Here is a 19,830-nt window from a genome sequence, read left to right on the forward strand (position 1 = left end):
TTAAAATATGCCATGCCTCCTACAGATGATCATTCTACTAACTTCCTATTGCCCCACCGATGACCATGCCAAGATAAGTCATAATACCTTTACCTAGGTATGTAGGAGAGGTTATAAGGGCAAGATCGCCGGTAGATAACCACTAGGGGGTCATAAAAAAATATGTCCGTTTAGCTGTCATTTCAAATTGGATGCTTGCTTTTGAAGTTGGAGAGGTCAAACACAGATTTGTTTAAATGGGAGAAATAATGCGTCAATTATTTGAATCCGTTATTAGATCTTTACAAATTCTGAAAAAAAGGTTTCAGAAGTCGGGAAAAGGCGTTAATTCGACGTACTAGTTTTCAGTATTACGTACCAATAGTTTCATTAAAAAAAGAGAGAATTTGATCAAACCCCTCCAAAAACAGACACATTGGCCTACATGTACTCACAGCAACTAAAAAAGTCCAAGGAATGCCAAATATGATGAACAATATTTCAGTGGTGTAGCACTTTTTATGTAGGCCTACAGGGCCTACGCTGAACCTCCTCCTTAAAAATTGAAAATTCTAGAAATCAAAATAGTATTTAATTTTTCGCAAAAAAAAAACCCTTTATGCAACCTTCAGGCTTAGTTGTTCAGGCTAAAACGCATTCATGTACATCAACTAAATTCAACGTAATCAAACGTACATGTACATCACTCAAGCACGTTGTACATGTACTTGTATATCACCCCGAACACCAGCAATAACACGTAATTAGTGCCCATGTATCCGTAAACAAAAGGTTTGCCAACAGGTTCTACACAATCTTTAATAGGCCAATTGCTTAATTTTAATTCTTTTATACAACGCATTTGGATCATCCTCACGGACTTAAAATCAAGGTTGCGTTCTTCGGGACAGATGACGTGACCTTCAAACAGAAACACCGCCTGCTAAAAACTAAGCACTGTTCCAGTGAATTTGCTGAGAAGCAAGTACATACATATATCAAAATGGAAGCCCACCTTCAGGTAATCACAAAATTAAAAATCCACGTCAGTTACCCACCACCCCTTCCCAGACAATAAAGTCCACATTCCTGACGGAACTGACATGTATTAATATAAACAGATCGTCGATCGGGTAATACCGAATGCCTGCACGGAAAATTCCTTCCGGAAAGAACACAGCATGTACGAAAATATGTACGAAATGCCAACTTTCAAATGCAGATATACAGTTACGGTAGTTATTTTACTTGCCGACACGACCTGACGGACAACGCAAGGGGCAAAGTCCCTCGTTTGTCGATAACGATGAAATGCAAACACACTGTACAAATACATTACAGTTTGATCCCAAACGAACACGAGGACAGTTCCTTTTGTTGAAAATCATGCTTCCGCAATCCAGTCACTACAGTAAATTTCAATTTGGAGACAGGAATGGTCTAACCTTCGCACTTTCCACTCAAATTGTATGAGCAGTTGAACAGAAATAAAATGCATGGGTAAACCATGATGAAGCGAGCCATTCTCGGGTCGACCACAATTACGGACGCAACCGCAACCTGACCTGATCACAGTCACATACTGGAAGCTTGTTCGTACTTGGGAAGTTAGCCAAAGTTTACACGGGTCAATGGACCCTCGTAGTCGCTCGTTTTACAGTTGTGTGTTCTACGTGCGGGCGCGAGGATAATCGAGCGAGTTCGCGCGAGGGCAAAAAACCGCGAGGATTTGCGAGACATCTCGAGCGGTTACGAGATCTCGTAAACACACTTTAACGCTCGTAAGACCACGTACTCGCTCGCATTTTCATGGGTACTTCAATTAAATCACAAGTGTAAATGCACTGTGTAACTTGTGGTAACTGTAACAAGTCCATTATTTTCAACAAGTTTGTGCACCAACATGTCCAATATGTTGCACTGTTTTGTAAAGGTTTTGCTTTTCAAAATCTCGGTGTTGTTTCTTTTTCAGGCTTTATTTCTCTTTCACTGACACTTAATTAAGGTTAACAGTGTCCAAATTAAATGAAAATGTTGCCATCTCTGAGCAAAAAAAAAGAATGTTTCTACTTTAATAAAATACTTAAAGTCATGGCATTTTCACATACATGTACTTTTAGCACTGTACTCGTACATGTAGTTATATGTACAAGTGCAACATTATCTTGAATTGCCAAAATTGGTAAGAATTTCACATTTTCTAGAAACATCCTCCTCGAATTACTTCTCAATCATTCAGTTGTGTAAAAGGGAGACTTCCCATGGCTGCAAAGGTGATGTTGGACTAACACACACATTGTGAACAGGTAAAAAAAACTAATAGAAGCAAAATGAACAGATTGCCAAAGGTATGCCAACAAAATCACACAAAGCCAATGAAGGAGACATAGATTCTGAAACCCTCAGAGTTCCAGGTTTTGCACATTTGTTTAGGCTGTAACAGGTCTGTAGATTTTTGGGTCAGAGGAAAGTTAGAAACAACATTTAGAAAACCTACCTCTGACAGTGTCAGGAGAGTGTTGCGAGCTCCACGCTCTTTGAAGCTGCAACATGATATAAAGGCAAATTTGAGTTTTTAACTGTCGAATAATTACTGACTTTATCAGAAAAATGTGACATTTCATGAACTACGCATCAATGTTTAGATGAGCCTAGTTGGTTTTTATGAAGGATCAACAATGATTCTGTGTACATGTAAGTTCTACACACAGCTACACAAATTCTAAGAACTAATTCTGAATGTAAATGAGTGAACTCAATATTTGAAGCCTGTGGTTGAACTTAAATTGATGCTTAGTATCAACAGACAGCTGAAATGCAACAACTTTTGTCTGTTAAACTCATCAAAAGGAGGAGTTGGCAGAGCCAGAATTTCAAGTACATGTACCGGGTACATGTATACATGTCCAGGACTGGGTTCCTTTACTAAATAGATAAGAAATTTGAAAAAGTATCTTCTTGTAATCTGCTCATCATCTTAAAAGAAGTGAAATCATAAGTGTAGACAACATGAAGTTATTGAATCCTGAATAAATTCAAGATGTTAACCAGAAAATGACTGATAAAAAGTCTGGCCAGCACAGCATGCAAATTCCAAACAATTTCAAAATGTAATTCTGTGAGTTCCATTTTACAACACAAGTTACATCTAGATGTTTTCTCTTATCTTAGTTTTTGTTTTGTTACGAAACTACAAGTATGTGTACCAGCATATTAAAACTGGCTGCTACAGAATGGACTTGGATTTCTAACTCATACCTGCCAGTGGGAAGAAGGAACTCTTTCTTGAAGAAGAGCTCCATGCCTACCAGGCTGGAGATCTGGGATTTCTGGAAAAGAAAAAGACCAAAAATTCCGAACCTGTCATGTGGTGTGTGGCTCATGACAGACTCACAACGCAGTTCAAGTCACATAATTTCTTGTATCATTGAAAAGTCAAATTACACACACTTGTCCAACAAGGAGAAACCATCAGAAAAAATCACAACACAAGAAAAAAATATGAGGTAAAATAAATCTTAAAAATAAGAATTTTGCACCTATTTCCCTTCTCTGAAATATTTTAAGGTGATACAAATTGACTACTTCTCTCTTTGCAAGCCACTACACATGCAAAGTCTCCATGCTTCTACATGTACATGTAGGTCATTCTATAAATTAAAGGTAGCACTTTGCCAAGTATGAAGCTGTGTTAAAACAGAAGGAACGCTATGCGATTTTTGGTTTATTGCAATTTAAGTTCAAGTTGGTATTTGATATTGCCAGTAGTTCAACAGTTAAGACCTTCTACAGAATTTGCTGTATGGAAACTATCTGTAAGTGACAACAATCAAAATTAAGTTCTTTTTGGCATTTAGTTTGACATTCATTCTGTAAACACCACACATCTGGAATCCTGCAAATTCAAATCTAGGTATTTCTTTATCACATTTTTTCTTCAATGATAGGCGCATGACCACATGCTTTTTGTCCTAAAAATATTAAAACAACAGAGAAGATGAAATTTACCATAACTCATTTTGAACCATACATAAATTCATTTACTGTCTATATATCATAAAGTAAAAGCCACAGTGTTTCAAATGTAGTATCTGTGTGTTTATTTTCCACCCAGTAATCAACCCCCCCCCTTTCTGGCTTTTCAAATTGGGGCGAGGCTTGTGACATAGACCGAGGCACCAAGATTCATGACAGTCTTGATAGTCTGGACCCGTAAATGATATCTTGGCACAAGACGAACCTCCTAGCGTAAGTACGGCTTCACGACCACACCCCGCATCGCAACGTACTGCGCCATAACTAGACCGGTTGCAAGTCCCTCCATGCAGTATGGTCCATTTGGACTACGGAAAAAAATTAGTGTGTAGCTTTTTTTCAAAAAAACAGCAACCATGTTTGATAGATTCATGATGAAAAAAATAACTCTGTGACCTTTCAGTTTACAAAATAACACCTTCAGAAATGTACCATTGTGGGTCTTTCCTATTTGACCCCCCCAAGAAAAGAAAGACCCTACATGTGGCAGCTGTAACAGGCCCAGTTACCTGGCAAGGTGTCCGGTGGATTCCGCTCTTTATCTTGTAGGCAGCAGCGCTCACATCTTGAAACTTCACAACGATGGGGTTGTCTGGGTCGCAAGTTTCATCCTTCAAGTCTTCTTCTCCCTCCAGGTCATTCATGTCTGAGTTTTCGGCATCCAGCTCCATTTTGATCTGGCCAGCGACGTCTACAGAGTCACCGGGAGACTGAGGAATGAGGTCCTGTATTGGCATCTTATGAAGGATGGTGTCAGCCAATCAGGAGGGACCACAGAACCCAGCGAGAACAAAGCGAGCTGCCGGTGACCTGTCAGAACATGTCGACACCAAGTAAGGAAAACCCCTTCATGGGAACAATACGATTGTTGACTACATGACCAAGCAACCAATGCCTGATGTTATGCCATGTTACGCTCAAGGTTTTATAGAAACATCTCTCCTTAGAGATGCCCCTCCCCTATTTACACTATCACTTACATGTAGGAAACTGTTCTCTGAATTTCGAATGAGTGAGCATTTGGGGGAATTTTCAAGCTTTAAAAATAAACCTTGGAAATTCCGAAGAATTCCCTCAACAAAGTAATGTGTGCTCACACACCTTTACTGCGTTATTTAGAAAATATCACTGTTTGGTTTATGAAAATCCCAAGAATTACTTTAAACATGTTAGAAGCACTGAGTGCCCAGTAATATTCAGAACTGGTAGGAAAAAAATTTCAACCTTAACTGGTTTAGTCTGAAACACACAATTAATTGATTCACTACCATTTGAATCATTACCAATAATTTTTCCAAATCTAAGAACCATATTTTAAGCTTACCCAAACTTGATTTGGCATTGCACAATACTCTTTGGAATTATTTCCTTGAGAAGTTTTGCGAAATACTTGACAATACTTTAATTTGTGTCTCATGGCACTATACTAAAAAGTGAAAATTGCTGCTCAAAAGTCTTCAGTTCTGATTGGTTAGTTAATTAAGTTTCTTCACCCAATCAATGCATTTAAATTTCCTTGCAGCCTGCAAGTGGGACTGATTGTAGAATTACATGTACATGTACAGTATGCCAAATTATCTTAGTATATACATGTACATGCGGACACAGAAGCTTCCGAAAGCAGGGATTTCGGTCAAGATACATGTAGTTTCATCATACTTAGACCCCAGGTGGAGTAATACTGTACATGTATATTCTGTTCCATGGCCCGGGAGTATTGAACAACTTTAATTATTGAGAAATGACAAGGTAAAAGTGGGAAGAAAATAATCAACCAAGTACTAGTACACTAGTGTTTTCAACTTTTTTTGTGAGCAAAAAGCATCCTTAGAACATGATACTAACATTAACCACTACTTGCCAGGTGGATTTTTCTTGAGCGGGATGAGATGACAGGACCTTTTCGAGATTTTCTGTTTTCAAAATTCTTCAAAAATTCATGTGTTCATTTACTCGAAGTTTACAACTGTCTGGTGGCTACTATAATCTGACAGGCGACCTTCAATGACCCCCATGTTTTCAGCCCAGGCCTACATGTAGCTGCAGCCCTGTAAAAGAGAGCCCAGAATTGTGAGGTGTTGTATAATTTCCTTTGTTCCGGTGAATGCCAGTAGCATCTTTTCATGCGCGGCTGGATTAGCGAGCATTAATGCATAATTAACATTATTATTATAACATTAACATACAATGTGCATATACATGTACCGGTATGACCTGGGTCCCCAGAATAGTTTTAGTTACCGTAATTGCAGCATTTCCAGTTGGAAGTCACTGTAAGTGAACATCAATTTCTCCCCCATACAAGTACACGTATAAAGAAATATTGAGTAATAACAGTTTACATGTACATGTAAGTTATCAGTCATGTCTCCTGACAAAGTAACTTGAGCAGTATTATGAAGACATTTGGGTCATGCTATGAATTAGGAGTCCAATATTTTAGTGTCCCTGTCACACTTGACAGATGATTTCATAAGTTCAGAATCTGCTTACACATATTTCCAAGAGTGATTAATTAATACAAATTACCTGCCAAATAGAAAGGGTTTGAAATAAATTTCAGTGATATTTCCTTGTCAAATGACACTTCTCAGGAGTAACAGGGACACAAAATGTCACACTTTGGTATCCCGAATTTATAGAATGACTCATTTTACAAATTAAAGGAACTTTTGGCCTACTGGGTGTAAATGTAGACCTTCAAGGACTCTTACAACAGTCAACATACTGTACGTACCTGCGTGAGTTTTATGCTGATAAGTGAAGGATTTTTCCAAATGTATTTTTGTACATGTACATTGTACATGTAGATGTATATTCTAATAGATTCTATTAATAATAATAACCTTGACCTTTGAGCCATGGGTCCAAGGTCAAGAGGCTTCTGGTGGACAGTGACACCAAGACTAAACTCCAGTCACGTTAGAAGTTAGCATATCAAGTCTTTCTGAAGTTGTGGCATGAAACATAACTACGTGTACACGTTTGTACATGTAGTAAACTTCTGGAGAACACTTACACGTACATTAATATTGTACAGTACATTTAGTCTTGGTTCCAAGACCTTCGTGTCCGCGTAGTTTATTCAGCGACACAAATCATCACCAGACGAAGTGCCATTGCCTTCAGCAGACGATACTGGCTGATACGCGTCAAAAGAGGGCGCTGTCACAATGAAGCACATAAATTATGCACCACACACAGTACATACTTTAGTATCTTGGACCCATGGCTAGGGGACACCAAGACCAAGCCACATGTTTGAAGTTGATGCATTAAATCCTTATCAAGTTACGGGGTAAACAGCTTGCACGCATAACACGCACACACACCTAGTATTCGATTATTCTCTATGCATGGAGTTGTGGGAATTATAGACCAATTGAGTGTTGTTTACAAATCACACAGCCAAGTTACATGGAAGATGTCATGCAGTACCTAGCACATCAGTAGTCAGAGTACAGTACCTACATCTACCATCGGCTTTATTTTAGTAAATGATACTTATGAAACATTTTGCTTTTGGTGGAGGCCATATTTGTTGATATTTAATACCCACCATGGTCATGTGACTCAGCAGGTACAATCGGTCTCTTGGGACAAACCTTTGCCACTACAACTACGTAGACCTACGGTACATATATGAACATGTACATGTATATTACAATATAGTAATAAAAGCCATGGAGCCAACCACAGTACTTTTTGTCATGCTTGCTTTTACACTTTAAAAATGCACAGCAGGTACGTGTAACTCCAAATAATCATGTTCTGCTTGTAATGTTTTCTGAACAAGAACGGTGTGAACCACTTTGTGCATGAACATTGTACCTGTACACCCCCCCCCGTGAGTGTCAACAATTACATTGAAAGCCACCAGACCATGCAGGCCTTATATGAGTTGTCTCCAAGAACAACACAAACACCAGCAGAACGATGCGGTCCCCCCCTGTACATGTACCAGTGTCTGTGGGAGAGGATAGTTGTGTGTGTGCAATGGTGTTTGTCAGTGGTGTTTGTGGAAGTAAAAGAAAAGAGAAAAGAGGCCAAAGCAAAAAAAACAAAGCAATCAAATGATTTCTCTGCCATAAACGAACCCGAACCAATAGAAAATACATGTATATCACCAACATACCGTAGAAATTTGGACTTCAAGACTTACATATTTGTAAGTCTTGAAAACGTCAAGGCTACACATTCAAGTGCACACTACATAAAAATTACATGTACCTAGTTTTGAGGATGTGCTTGAATTTTTCTGCAAAGTTTAGGATGTACATATGTAAGAATATTCATCACTGGTAACCATGGCAGCAGCATTTGGGATTAGGGCTTGGCTAGAGACAGCATACTGGCACATGGTGTATTGGCTCAAAATTCATAGGCTTTATTTCATAACAATGCAAAACTTGTTTCTCCTTCTAAACACATTAGGCAATACAGGGTGTATTTCCTGAAATATTCTTTGTGCTGATACGGTACCAGTGCATGTACAGTACATCACATGATTCCGTGCAATAACTCTAATGTTTTACAATGTACATACATGTACATACGCAGTAAATGGAAGACACCCATCCTTCACTCAATGATTACAATGTGCAAGAATGTTACACATTACCAGAACATTTCATGACCGTATCAGTAATTGTACAAATACAGTGTATGTACATTTAGGTTAATTACGTACTGTATGTTACCTACTGGTAGCAAGAACACAGGGAATCCAAATTAAAAGTGCAGATGAGAACAAATCAACACAACATACACACATTTCTGAAACTCACAAAGCTTCATAATGAGCAATTTTGGCAGGCCAAGTGTACATGTACATGTACATGTACATAGTATGCATCATGTCATCTGTGATTAATTTGCACGTAAGATGGTAAAGAAAAATACAAAAATAAAGAGCAAGTTTGAATTGAGTGTTCTGAGAGTAGAAAATATGGTCTGTGTATAAGGCTTACAGCTAGCAGCTACCATCATAGTGAGTACAGATGGACAGCTCTGGCATTGCATTCATACACTGTACTTGTAGTGGTACATTACACACTTGCATGTGGTATTGTACATGTACATGTAGGTCTCTGTACCTCTTGAATGCCCAGTAACGGGTCAAGGCCAGCATCATCAAAATATAATAACTACAATTAACACTGGTGACTTGTGGCACTCCAAGCCATGTGCGTGTACTGTACATGTACCTGTAAAATTCTTTGAGGGATGGATTTGCGACAAATCTCTTGGGGAATTGAGGCAAGGAATCTCTGTGGGAGTCAAGAATTTCATTTGTATTCAATGTGCACATGTAGCTCAAGAGGGCAGGTTCCTTAAATGCGATACCTATATGAGGATGCTTCTTTTTTATATTTTTGGCTCCTGACTACAGAATGGCAACTGCCTGTGGTACAGAAGGTTGTGCATTGGGTTCAGTTGACTTCCTTCCTCCATGGTTGAACAGGCAAACCCAACTCAAAACATAGCCAAGTACAACATAAACCAAACCTGACCAAATGCCTATTTCAGCTCCCAAAATCCAGACAAACATGAAGAAAACCTAACATGACTGGACCTGAAACCGAACTGGAAACAAACAAGTCACAGAAATATCTGGCCGCCCAGACACACAATAAATATTTCCACTTTTTGTGCCAGAACTTATCCTTGTTGCAAGAAATCTTTTGGATAAATCATCACAATAACTCCAAACAGCAGATGTTGCGTAAGTTATCATACATGTTGTAAATGTACATGAGTGAGCTTGTCTTTATTCTTATGCTGTGTGTTTTTATCACCAGCGGTCTGGGCGGTTTGGGATACTCAATCCACAGTTGTACAAGACCACAATTTTTTTTTTTTTTGAGTGATTGAGTTCCACTAACACTCCTCTCTCACCAGAATCCTCTGTCAGTTTTGGAGGATTTTGAAGGATTGACGTTAAATGTCAGTATAAAATGTGGCCAATTGCAAAGGATGCACTGGGCCAAGGTCTTGGGACAGGTGTTGTTCAGGCTCAGCCATGCATCAATTCAGGCCTGAACAATTAAAATAATTCAATTAAAATTGTTTTTTGCACTGCCTCATCAATACCATGACAGGAATCGCTGGAGGATTTGGAAGGAAAGAGGCAACTTTATAGTGGTCATCCCCCGAAGGAACACATGCAAGACAGTTGAAGGAATTTGAAGGACTGAGGATAGATACATCCAAGCCAAATGGGCCTTGGGGATAGGGTTTTTAACTCGTGTCAACACCACCAAAGGAATAACTACCAGTACATTTACTGAACGATGACACACTCAGGTTTTTGAAAATGTACGTGGATAACATGCAGCAATTTGACAGAAACTTTTGTTAGATTCATCCTCTTCACTGTCAGTGCGGAGAAAAGTACAGGAATTGTACGTCAAAACAATTTTAAGAACACAACTTAGGGAGAGGGTCATTTTTCCAAGATCTTCATCGACTCTCATCTGAAAACCCGTATTGCAGATTATCATTCTAATTTCTATTAACGCAACACCCTGGTCGGAAAAGGAGCCCCTCATTTTCTTGTCTGCAACAGGTGACATTTCTGGAAGTCATGGCACTCACCATAAGTTTTGGTCTTCGAAACAGATTTTCAAACGAAGAATCAGGCAGTCCATAAATGGATCAAAAGACTTTAAGTAAATACATGTTTAAATCAAATTTTAGAGTTAAAACAATTACAACACAGACGGTTTTGTATGTTTACAGGGCTCTTCCCTATAAAAAAACAACAGTGTACCACTACCGGTATTTTCCTGTGGAATTTACCTACGTATTCATCAGATTCCTGGTAAGTCTCTCCACATCATGAGCTAAGAAAAACAGTTCTGAGCAGGCTTGTATACATGTCAGGGGAGGCCTTTAAAGCTACACAGTGGAACGACCTTACCACAATAATAATGCAGGTTTCTCTGTGTGGGCTGCTCGTGGGTGTATAATGGGATGGGTGCGTCACTCCACTGTGATTGGCCAAGGCTGCAACTGCTAGCTTTCAGATTCTGATTGTTCATTACTTTAGGCAGGCCTTGCATTAACAATTTACCCATGAAAGTATTCAAGGACATGACCCTCCAGAAAAAGTTCTGTTGATTTCGGCGCAGCTAGATTTCGTAAGCCAATTTTCAGCTGAGTGCCTGTCAATAGTGTAGGATTCTGCACAAATTGCTGACCAAATCTATAACAAGAATCCATAATCCATCCAGAGAAAAGCCCACAAATAAAAGAAGCTGTCATTATCTAGTATGGTACTTGAACAGTCTTTCAACTGAAAAATACCAGTAAATGGTTGTATGGTTTTTTGTGTGTGTACAAAAACTCAATATAATGATAATTTTAAGCATTTGTTCACACATTTCTCTTTACTTATTTATCCAAAATATCCTTTTTAATAGCTTGTAAGGTGTAAACCACTGGAAAGTTTAAAAGGTACCGGTATTTCATCACCATTTTCTACTTTTTTTTCCGCAGAAATCATACACAGGTGTAAGTGTTTACGACTTCTGAAACTTGTCAATAATTTCGGGCATACTTATTTCCATAAACTTACACCCTTGGCATTTTTAGATGAAAGGGTGTCAATTGCAGTTGAACAATTTTTGAAATCACTCTGTTTCGTGTTCCATTTTCATACACAACAATCAATCGGTGAACAAGACGACCTTTTGTTTCACATACATGTACTCCATAAATGGCAAAGTAACTGATTGCTTTGATACCAAAGCAACAAATCATTTCCTTGTTGTGACATACGCAGGACTGTAGGGTTTGACAAATTAAAGTGGACCCCAACAACTAAACATTTATAAGGACATCCAAATGAATCCATTTAATTATAAAAGCAACACAAATATGCACAGATGTTTCAGGACTAACATATTTGTGCAATGTATGTCTCAGGGTATAACATGTCAATGTTATAGAGTACACCCCAGGGGATGTACTGTGCGCAGTGTCCATTCCATGCACCACTTGGTCAGCACGTACATGTACATGTAGCGGTACCCATACATGTAGTCATTACATGTATAGCAAAGAATGGTCAAGGGCTTGTGGCCAGTTGTGGGAGGGCAGTCTAGTTGCTTTGGACTGACACACAGGAAGTTTGAAGGGTAAAAAAAGAACACTCAGGTTGCTCATTAGGTCAGTTTATGCTACAGGTCAACCACTATCATGCCACACATTACCTGCTGCACTTCATGCAAAAGTCAGTTATAAAACACTGCTTACTCTTACTCGAGAACAAGTTTCTCCATACATTTTTCATTGAAGCAAAAAATGTGTATTTTTCTTGCCAATTCAAAAGTGATATCCGCTGTCAGTCTCTTTTTATTATTGTTACTGTGAACTTTTGGACAAGTATTCTGAGCTACGGTAATTTCTAAGATTACACTGAAGAATGATGGGGTGAATTTGCTTTCTTTGGTGGTAAACTGTATACACAATACCTGCAAAAATCCTTATCATCTGATTGGTGGATCGTTGATCGCTTGTCACTGACTTATTCATTCTATTTAATAGTACCCGTTGAATAGAACTTCATTCCACTTTACTGGTCCCTCCCCTTTCATATTTCATTCCCAAATGGAAAGTGGAAAATATCCTGGATGGGAACCAGTCCAACATTGTGCAGTACTAACTCAGTAGGTGGCGTTTCGGACAAGAATCTGTTTTGCCAGATAGAGGATGTCACTGAGCGAGGACCATTCATGATAATAAGAAGAGGATTTATGCAGGCGGCATGTTCTTCATAAAATGGACCAAAATGCAACTCTGCATGTCATTTTTCAAAACTTCTAAAAGAGTGACTTTGATCATGTAAACTAAAAATTAGCGACTTCAGTTTCATAAAAATGATTTTTGGGGATAATTAGGCATAATGTGTGGAGTTGAATTTATTTAAAGTTTTACATCAAAGTGTTTGTACCAGAGGACTTGATTTCAAAACTTCTCTCAACAAGGAGAATTCAGTATACTTTTCAACTGGTGTACACTGTATTTGAAAGCACCTAAACAAATATTTTAAACAATATGAGCCATGAAAAAAAACGCATAAAATTGACGGAAAATGATGAGAAAGGTTTAGCTCTCTTCATTCTCTTACCGTTTATATTCACTCTCTCTATACCAGGATATCTACCGGGTCTTATACCTTTCAACCACCGAAAACGCATGTAATCTTTAAGTTTGGCTGCATGTTCGTTGCAAATGTCATATTTGATGGAACTTTGATGTCGTTCGAGAATTTTGACGGAAATGTATGCTGTTCGACAATGCCAAAAATGCTGTCACATGTTCTTAAAAATTCCATGCGCAATGTTCATTTTGCCGCTTATTTTGGAGATATCCCCGCTGAAAATTAAATAAAAATTAACAACTCTGAGCATTAGACTTTCATCATGAATCATATTTTATATCTCGGACGTCATTTTTTTACAATCGTCACTCAGTTTGACAGATTTTCTTTGAGAAACCTTGGTACGAGGAGAAGAATCCTGGAGTGTCGCCATTCCCTGGGAGGCTCATGAATATCGAATGAAAAAGAGGCCGCACTATCTGGGTTGATGTCAAAGTTCAAACAGTCCATCATGGAGCAAAATGTTTCTCTAACATCACCGTGAGATATTGACGGATGCCGCAAAATCACCATGATCGGTATTTTGGACTGTGGTTTTCGTAAATGTACCTGCAGAAAATGTGATCGGTCCAGTCGTAAAAAGGATGATGGTTTCGGGTGCTTTTTTACACTTGTTTTAAAGCTTGTGTCGTTTTTTATTTTACTCGCTGTTGCTGCAGTTGATTTTTTGACATAATCGAATGACGTTCGTGACTGCCGACTTTGAGACCTGATTACTTGTGATATTTTTTTTAATTTTGTGATGTAAATATTATCACCTTTCACCACACACAAATCTGTGTAAAATAACCGCAGGGATTATTACTTCCCGGTAACTTTTATTCGGCTAGGATTTCTACAGGTTGTTCATGTCCGACAAAAATGCTGATGTTTGAGACGTATCAACTCCAATTTAAGTTGAAAGATGGACACCGTCATCAGTGTTCCAGATATCAGCCATGACATCAGACATTGGGAATTTATTCACTGCTGTTCACTTCAGGAAAAATGAACCCCAAAGTTGAACATTATCTAATGGTCCATATTTCGCGGAACCTGCCAGGCAAACAAATAATTAAATTTTCATATTTGTGCTGTGGTTGAATTTCATTTGGTGAAAGCTGAAATGTTGCTTGTCCAGTGAGTTTTAACAGAGATACCACAGTTTGACTGTCAAAATGTTTTTAAAAAATCACACACCTCTAAATGCAAGTTACTGGTACATTACAAAGGAAAGAAACAAAATGATTGCATTCCCAATACATAAATGTATAGTTGAAATCTTAAAGACCTGCTGTTGGTGTCATTTTAAAGCACTTTCAATCACGTACACTTACATGTGCCAGATTTTACCCATGTCATACATGTATGTGTACGCATATGTTGGGTGTGATTGTGATCTTTGTGCATGATTTGCTGATGATTCTGCCACCAGATAATTGCCTTTTCATTCTTATTCACTATTGTGGAAGACTGATTTGAAGAGGAGAAGTACCGGTAAATTGGAGATTTTACTTGTCGGATAGACTGTTTGTGCAGCAGAATCATGCTGATTGACCAATCGTGCCAAACATATGCATTTCTGCAAGACCTTTAACCCTTTTAATTATGGCCCAAGCTATAAGTTTAAAATTCCCTTCAAATATGGAGCATAAATTTCAAGGCTGGCAAACCCAACAGTTCAAAATAGCAATTTGTGTAGGGAAAAAAAATCTAGGATAAAAGAAAAAATTCACATCAATTTACTTTGTAAAGTTAAGAGTTGAAATGACTCAAGTCAATGACTCGACTTAAGTCTGATTCAAGTCACAATTTCTGGCGACTTGACTGGAGTCGTAATGGGTAATGGCTCAATTCGACTTGAGTCACTGCAAGCAAATGACTTGACTCTAGTCCCTCATCAGAAGACTGGACTCTAGTAAAAGCTATGAAGTGAGTACTGATAAAGAACACAGCTCTGCAAGGAAAAGTTGGAATGACTAACCATGGTGGTGGTTTATCATGGTCACGTCATGTACCTAATACGGTATCTTACATTCAGCAGCCACCCTTGTCCTTCCTCCGGCCTCCATCTTGTCATTCTGTAGTGCTATCCCGGAACCACACATGTACACGTACATGTCACATGGTCAGTTCTTAGTTTCATCATCACAGTGTCTTACTGATTTCTTTTTACGTAAGGCTCTTGTCATGCTTGGCAGAATGCCAGCTACATTTATGCCCTGATTTCACAAATACAAAAAAGCCCACATTTACATAAGCCTAATAAGAAAGAGAATGCAATGACATGTAGGTTTGGGAGTTGTGGATTAAATTTGCCTCTTTCACTGGATGACAGGCAATGGCACCTTTTTTTCGATTTTCACGAAGAGTAAATGTCATCAAGTGGGCCCCCTAGCTCTCAAATTAATAAAAGGCCAAAGAATTCTCGTGTTCATTTGTTGTATTGTGTTCCATTATTTGTGATTCTAATTAACTCGACTCGATTACACACTGTGACTCAACCTGGCTCACAAAATTTAGTAGCTCGTTACAACTTTACATGTTACAACTCCGCGTTTGTTAGAATCCCTTTGCGTTCAGGCTTGACAATGATGGTAAAAGTAGTAGTACTACACTAGTAAACATCCTTTCAAAATAAGAGATTTGCGATGTCATTTCGCCAGATAAATTTGACACTATTTGTGACATGCATAATATACATGTAACGTCAGAAGTTAAATGTCGAACATTATGTCCCGCGCTGGCAACATGCCGACACATTTCTCATGTTTCTCAGAACGTACATGTAACTTCAACCACCATGATGAACTGACGAGTGCTGTGACTGTGAATAGTTCCTTCCTCCGTGCTTCAACCATGTCAACTTACCACAACTGACAAGGTGATCGATCGCCGGCGATTGGAATGTAGCACAGGCTCACATCAACTTTTGGAATCGTGGTTTTAACCTGTTGCAGCCCAAAATGATGTTGTTTTCCTGCAGATCGTCGAAGAGGCAGTAAGGATGACCTTGAGCGTTCCTCCTTAGTACGTGCGCATGCAATGACCGGTTAAAGGTTAAATTCTAGTCGCAGGTATACAATTACATCACGAATTGTCGGAATCGGGTATTTTGCGTCTACGGCTGCGGCATTTTGCCCTAAGCTTACAACGGTTGATAGCCGAAGCCAAAAAACAACAGTCGCCACTGCCACGATCGTGGCCGCGCACGTGCCAACGAGACGTGACGTCACGAGCGTCATCGACACCGGTAATACATCCGGGCTCCGGACTCACTTCCTACATTTTTCTTGCACTTTGTACGTGAGAAGAAACCAGGACGTTCACGGAACCAGATTATTCCCAGCGTGTGTTGATCGTTAGGAGCCTTTTGATTGGTCAATCAGGACAACGCCCACAAAATTGCATCATCTCCCTCCCACGCGGCCGCCGTGTCTGATTTGCAATGTAGTTTGTGAAGTATAAAGAGGCCGGTCGGTCCGTGTACGTTTCGTTCATCCGTTTTCCGATTCGCAAACGAATATCAAATAACCAAAAACAAGTTGTTCTCCGTTTTTCGATTTGAAAACGAAAATGAGGGAAAAGATGCAGAAGTGGTTTCTTGCTTTTCCTGTTGAAAACAGAGTAATCTTTTTTAAATTTTAATTCCAATTTAGTTCGACTGCGCACGTAATTTTGAGGAGGTGTCACGGACGTCTCCGAACACTTCTCAAGGTGAAAGTTGCCTTTGAGCATGTGAAAAATTTCCTTGCGAGTTGCTTCTTCCTTGTATTCCTCTAATTCAGCTATGTTTGATTTGACGGGTTACAACTACGTTTAATACACTACACAATGAAAAACAGAACTGTTTTTATTCTCCATATTGGAGGGTCCGTGTACGTTTCGTTCATTCGTTTTTCGATTTGAAAACAAAAATCAAACAACCAAAAAACCAGTTGTTTTGCGTTCTTATATAGGAAAACGAAAATAACAAAACAAGTCGTCTCTCATTTTTCGATTTGAAAAACAAAAAAAATGCAAATCGGAAAAGAACTTGCTTATCGTTTTGTTGGTTTAAAAACAAAATGGGAAAACAGATAAACAAGTCGTTTCTCATCTTGCAAGTTAAAATTAAAAACGACAATCACATCAGTTTTTCGATTTTCAGTATGAAAATTAATAACATCGTAGTCTGTTGATCCACAGTTTGAAGAATGAAAATTAGTTCAATTTTCATTTTGTAATGTGAGAAACGTCTTTGTAACCAACCAAATCAAACATGGCTGAACTAGAAAAAATACAATTTAAAGGAACCCGTTGCTTCTGAAAGTAAAAGGGGCAGCTCACAAGGAAATTTTCGCATTCTGGAAGGCAACATTCATCCTGAGAAGCGTTTAGAGATATCCGTGACGCCTCCTCGAATATACAAGTGCAGGCAAATGAAATGAGGATTAAATTTGAATTTAAAACAAGATTACTTTCGTGTTTCATTTTCAACATTGGAAACAAGAAAAAGCTTCTTCGTCTTTTTCCTTGGTTTTCTTTTTTCTCGTTGAAACAAAAAGGGAATGTTTTTGTTTTGCATGTTTCACTTTTCATTTTCGGGTTGGGAGGGGGTGTTATTTTCGTTTTCAAACGAATGAACGAAATGTACACGGACCCTCGTCCAGGTCCATGGTAAAGCAGAATACTCGCCCCAAACAACAGAAGTAGCGCCTTCCGGCTACCATCGATAACAGAGGGCGCACTTTAAAAAAAAAGGGTAAGATATTGAGGGGGGAGGACGAAAGCCCTGGAGTGCCATCGGGTGTAGACTTTCAAAAAAGTGAAGGATTTTGTTTGATGTTCGTTTTATGAACTTCGTGTTTACTAGAATTATTTTTTTCGAAAATCCGTTGGAGACTCCGATTAGTATAGTCAGAATGGGCTGTTAAGTCAGAACTGTCGTTTCATTTCTAAAAAATTAAGCCAGTAATAAATAAAGACAAGAAAGTCGTATATATTAACCCCAGAATTATATTGCTCGATACTTCTTGTACGGAAGTGTACAAGGGCCAACTGCAAAATTTTTAGTTCGACTTACTATCTCGCCGCGGCGAGTTATGTCACGTCTATCTTGCCGAGGCGAGTTTTACGATCTTGCCGCGGTTTCAAATGGATATTTCGCCGCGGCCAATATTTCAGTAGTATCATAAATCCTATTATGTATTATCAGGGTGGAATACAGTGAGACTGGGTCTCAGATTGCTTCGAACAGAAGGAGATTTTTATTTCAACAAAGTTTGATTTCCGACACAAAAACTAAAAGAAATCTCATTTGGGGAGTTGTCATCTTCGCAAGTGGGGTATTCTATTTTTTCCCCAGTCGGACTGCCCGTTGAAAGGATAACCGTGCCTTTTCATTACACATATAATCTCATTTACACTCATTTTATGAAAATCAGACATAACGTTCTCGCGAAACGCACCGCATTTTCCAAGACAAGTCCGCGTATAGCCAATGTCAAGTTTTCCCGCTGACAGAGGCCATGAATCACAGTTGTTACAAAACCCTCTGTCGGAAAGCTGAAACTTTTTGGATGTGGGAATATATTTTAAATCTATAATAGGCCCTAATTGTCTTGGTATGAGTGCCTTTATATCATGGGCGTAAATTCCGGGGGATGGGGGTATATACCCCCAGTTTTGAAAGGGTGGGCTATTGAATCATCCCCTCTTCCCACTTGTTTTGTGGTGAACAAAAAAATAAAGGGGATTGTGAAGAATTTTCAAGATATCCGACAACTAAAATGTTTGTAGCAGCACTAAAAAGGGAAAAACAATTATAAAAAGCCATAGATATGCCATACTGATGTTTGCATGAATTTGTATTACATTACAGACGTACATCTTCATCGTGAACATCGCCCCCATATTGTGTCCCCCGCCTCCCCCCCTCTTTTCAAATTTCCATGGTCGTGCAAGTCCTCCCCCCCCACCCCCAATTGCCGACAAAGATTTACGCATGCATGTCAGGTTCTAAAAAGATCGAATTTGGGACAACTGAGAATACGAATACGAATGACAAAAACGCTGCCCACCTTTGTTCCATGTAAACCTTGGTGGCTCGGCGCCTTTGTGAAGGGCTGGGTAAGGTTTGGCTCTTTGAAGGGAAGATGAGCCCAGTCGTCAAGGCGGGATGGAATAACAGCTAGGCGTTTTGTTGTTTTCACGTATGCGATTTTGGCGGGCAATTAAGAGAGGCTTTCTTAGGGATCAAGAAAAATGAAACTTTCTCCCAAGCCGAATTCGACACTCGACGGTCACGTAGTTGCATCAGTAGTTGCGATCCGTAATTAAATTATGATTGCACGCGTTTGCGTGTGACGTGTATGATGGCCATAGAGGGACATCGCCAATCGTCAATATTGACATCAATATTCACGACCAAAGGCTCTCCGTTCGCGAATATTGCTGTGAATATTTATGATCAAAATTCACGACTCGCTCTTCAGTCGCAAATTGGCGTTAATATTCACGACTGAAGAGTGGGTCGTAAGTTTGGTCGCAAATATTGGCGTCCTTGCAATATGGACATTGGCGACGTCCCTCCAGGGCCATCATAAACATGTTACCTGGCGGCCATTTGACTCTGAAGTTCGCGCTCGCACTAACGCATCTTTTTCGTTTGTTTTTTGTTATGATAATTA

General features: G+C 39.1%; 1 protein-coding gene across 3 annotated transcripts in view; it reads right to left on the minus strand.

The window, feature by feature from the left end:
- The window catches only part of LOC110987217 (uncharacterized), a 30,832-nt gene extending 14,467 nt beyond the window's left edge, over window positions 1-16,365 (minus strand). Inside the window, exons 1-4 of one of the 3 annotated variants that reach the window (XM_087143741.1) lie at window positions 16,031-16,365; window positions 4,524-4,824; window positions 3,238-3,308; window positions 2,477-2,522 (exon numbers count right to left, since the gene is read on the minus strand). In XM_087143741.1, the coding sequence (XP_086999867.1) occupies window positions 2,477-2,522; window positions 3,238-3,308; window positions 4,524-4,751 (345 nt within the window). In that variant the 5' untranslated portion in view covers window positions 4,752-4,824; window positions 16,031-16,365. Of the gene's footprint in view, window positions 1-2,476; window positions 2,523-3,237; window positions 3,309-4,523; window positions 4,825-10,815; window positions 10,939-16,030 lie in introns of those variants that run through there. The other 2 variants (XM_087143743.1, XM_087143744.1) reach the window with 2 other exon arrangements.
- Between the last annotated feature and the right edge of the window lie 3,465 nt (window positions 16,366-19,830).

This window comes from Acanthaster planci, linkage group LG12 (genome assembly GCF_054643075.1).
Source record: "Acanthaster planci isolate LZ-2023a linkage group LG12, COTS_SCS, whole genome shotgun sequence".
Lineage (NCBI taxonomy): Eukaryota > Metazoa > Echinodermata > Asteroidea > Valvatida > Acanthasteridae > Acanthaster > Acanthaster planci.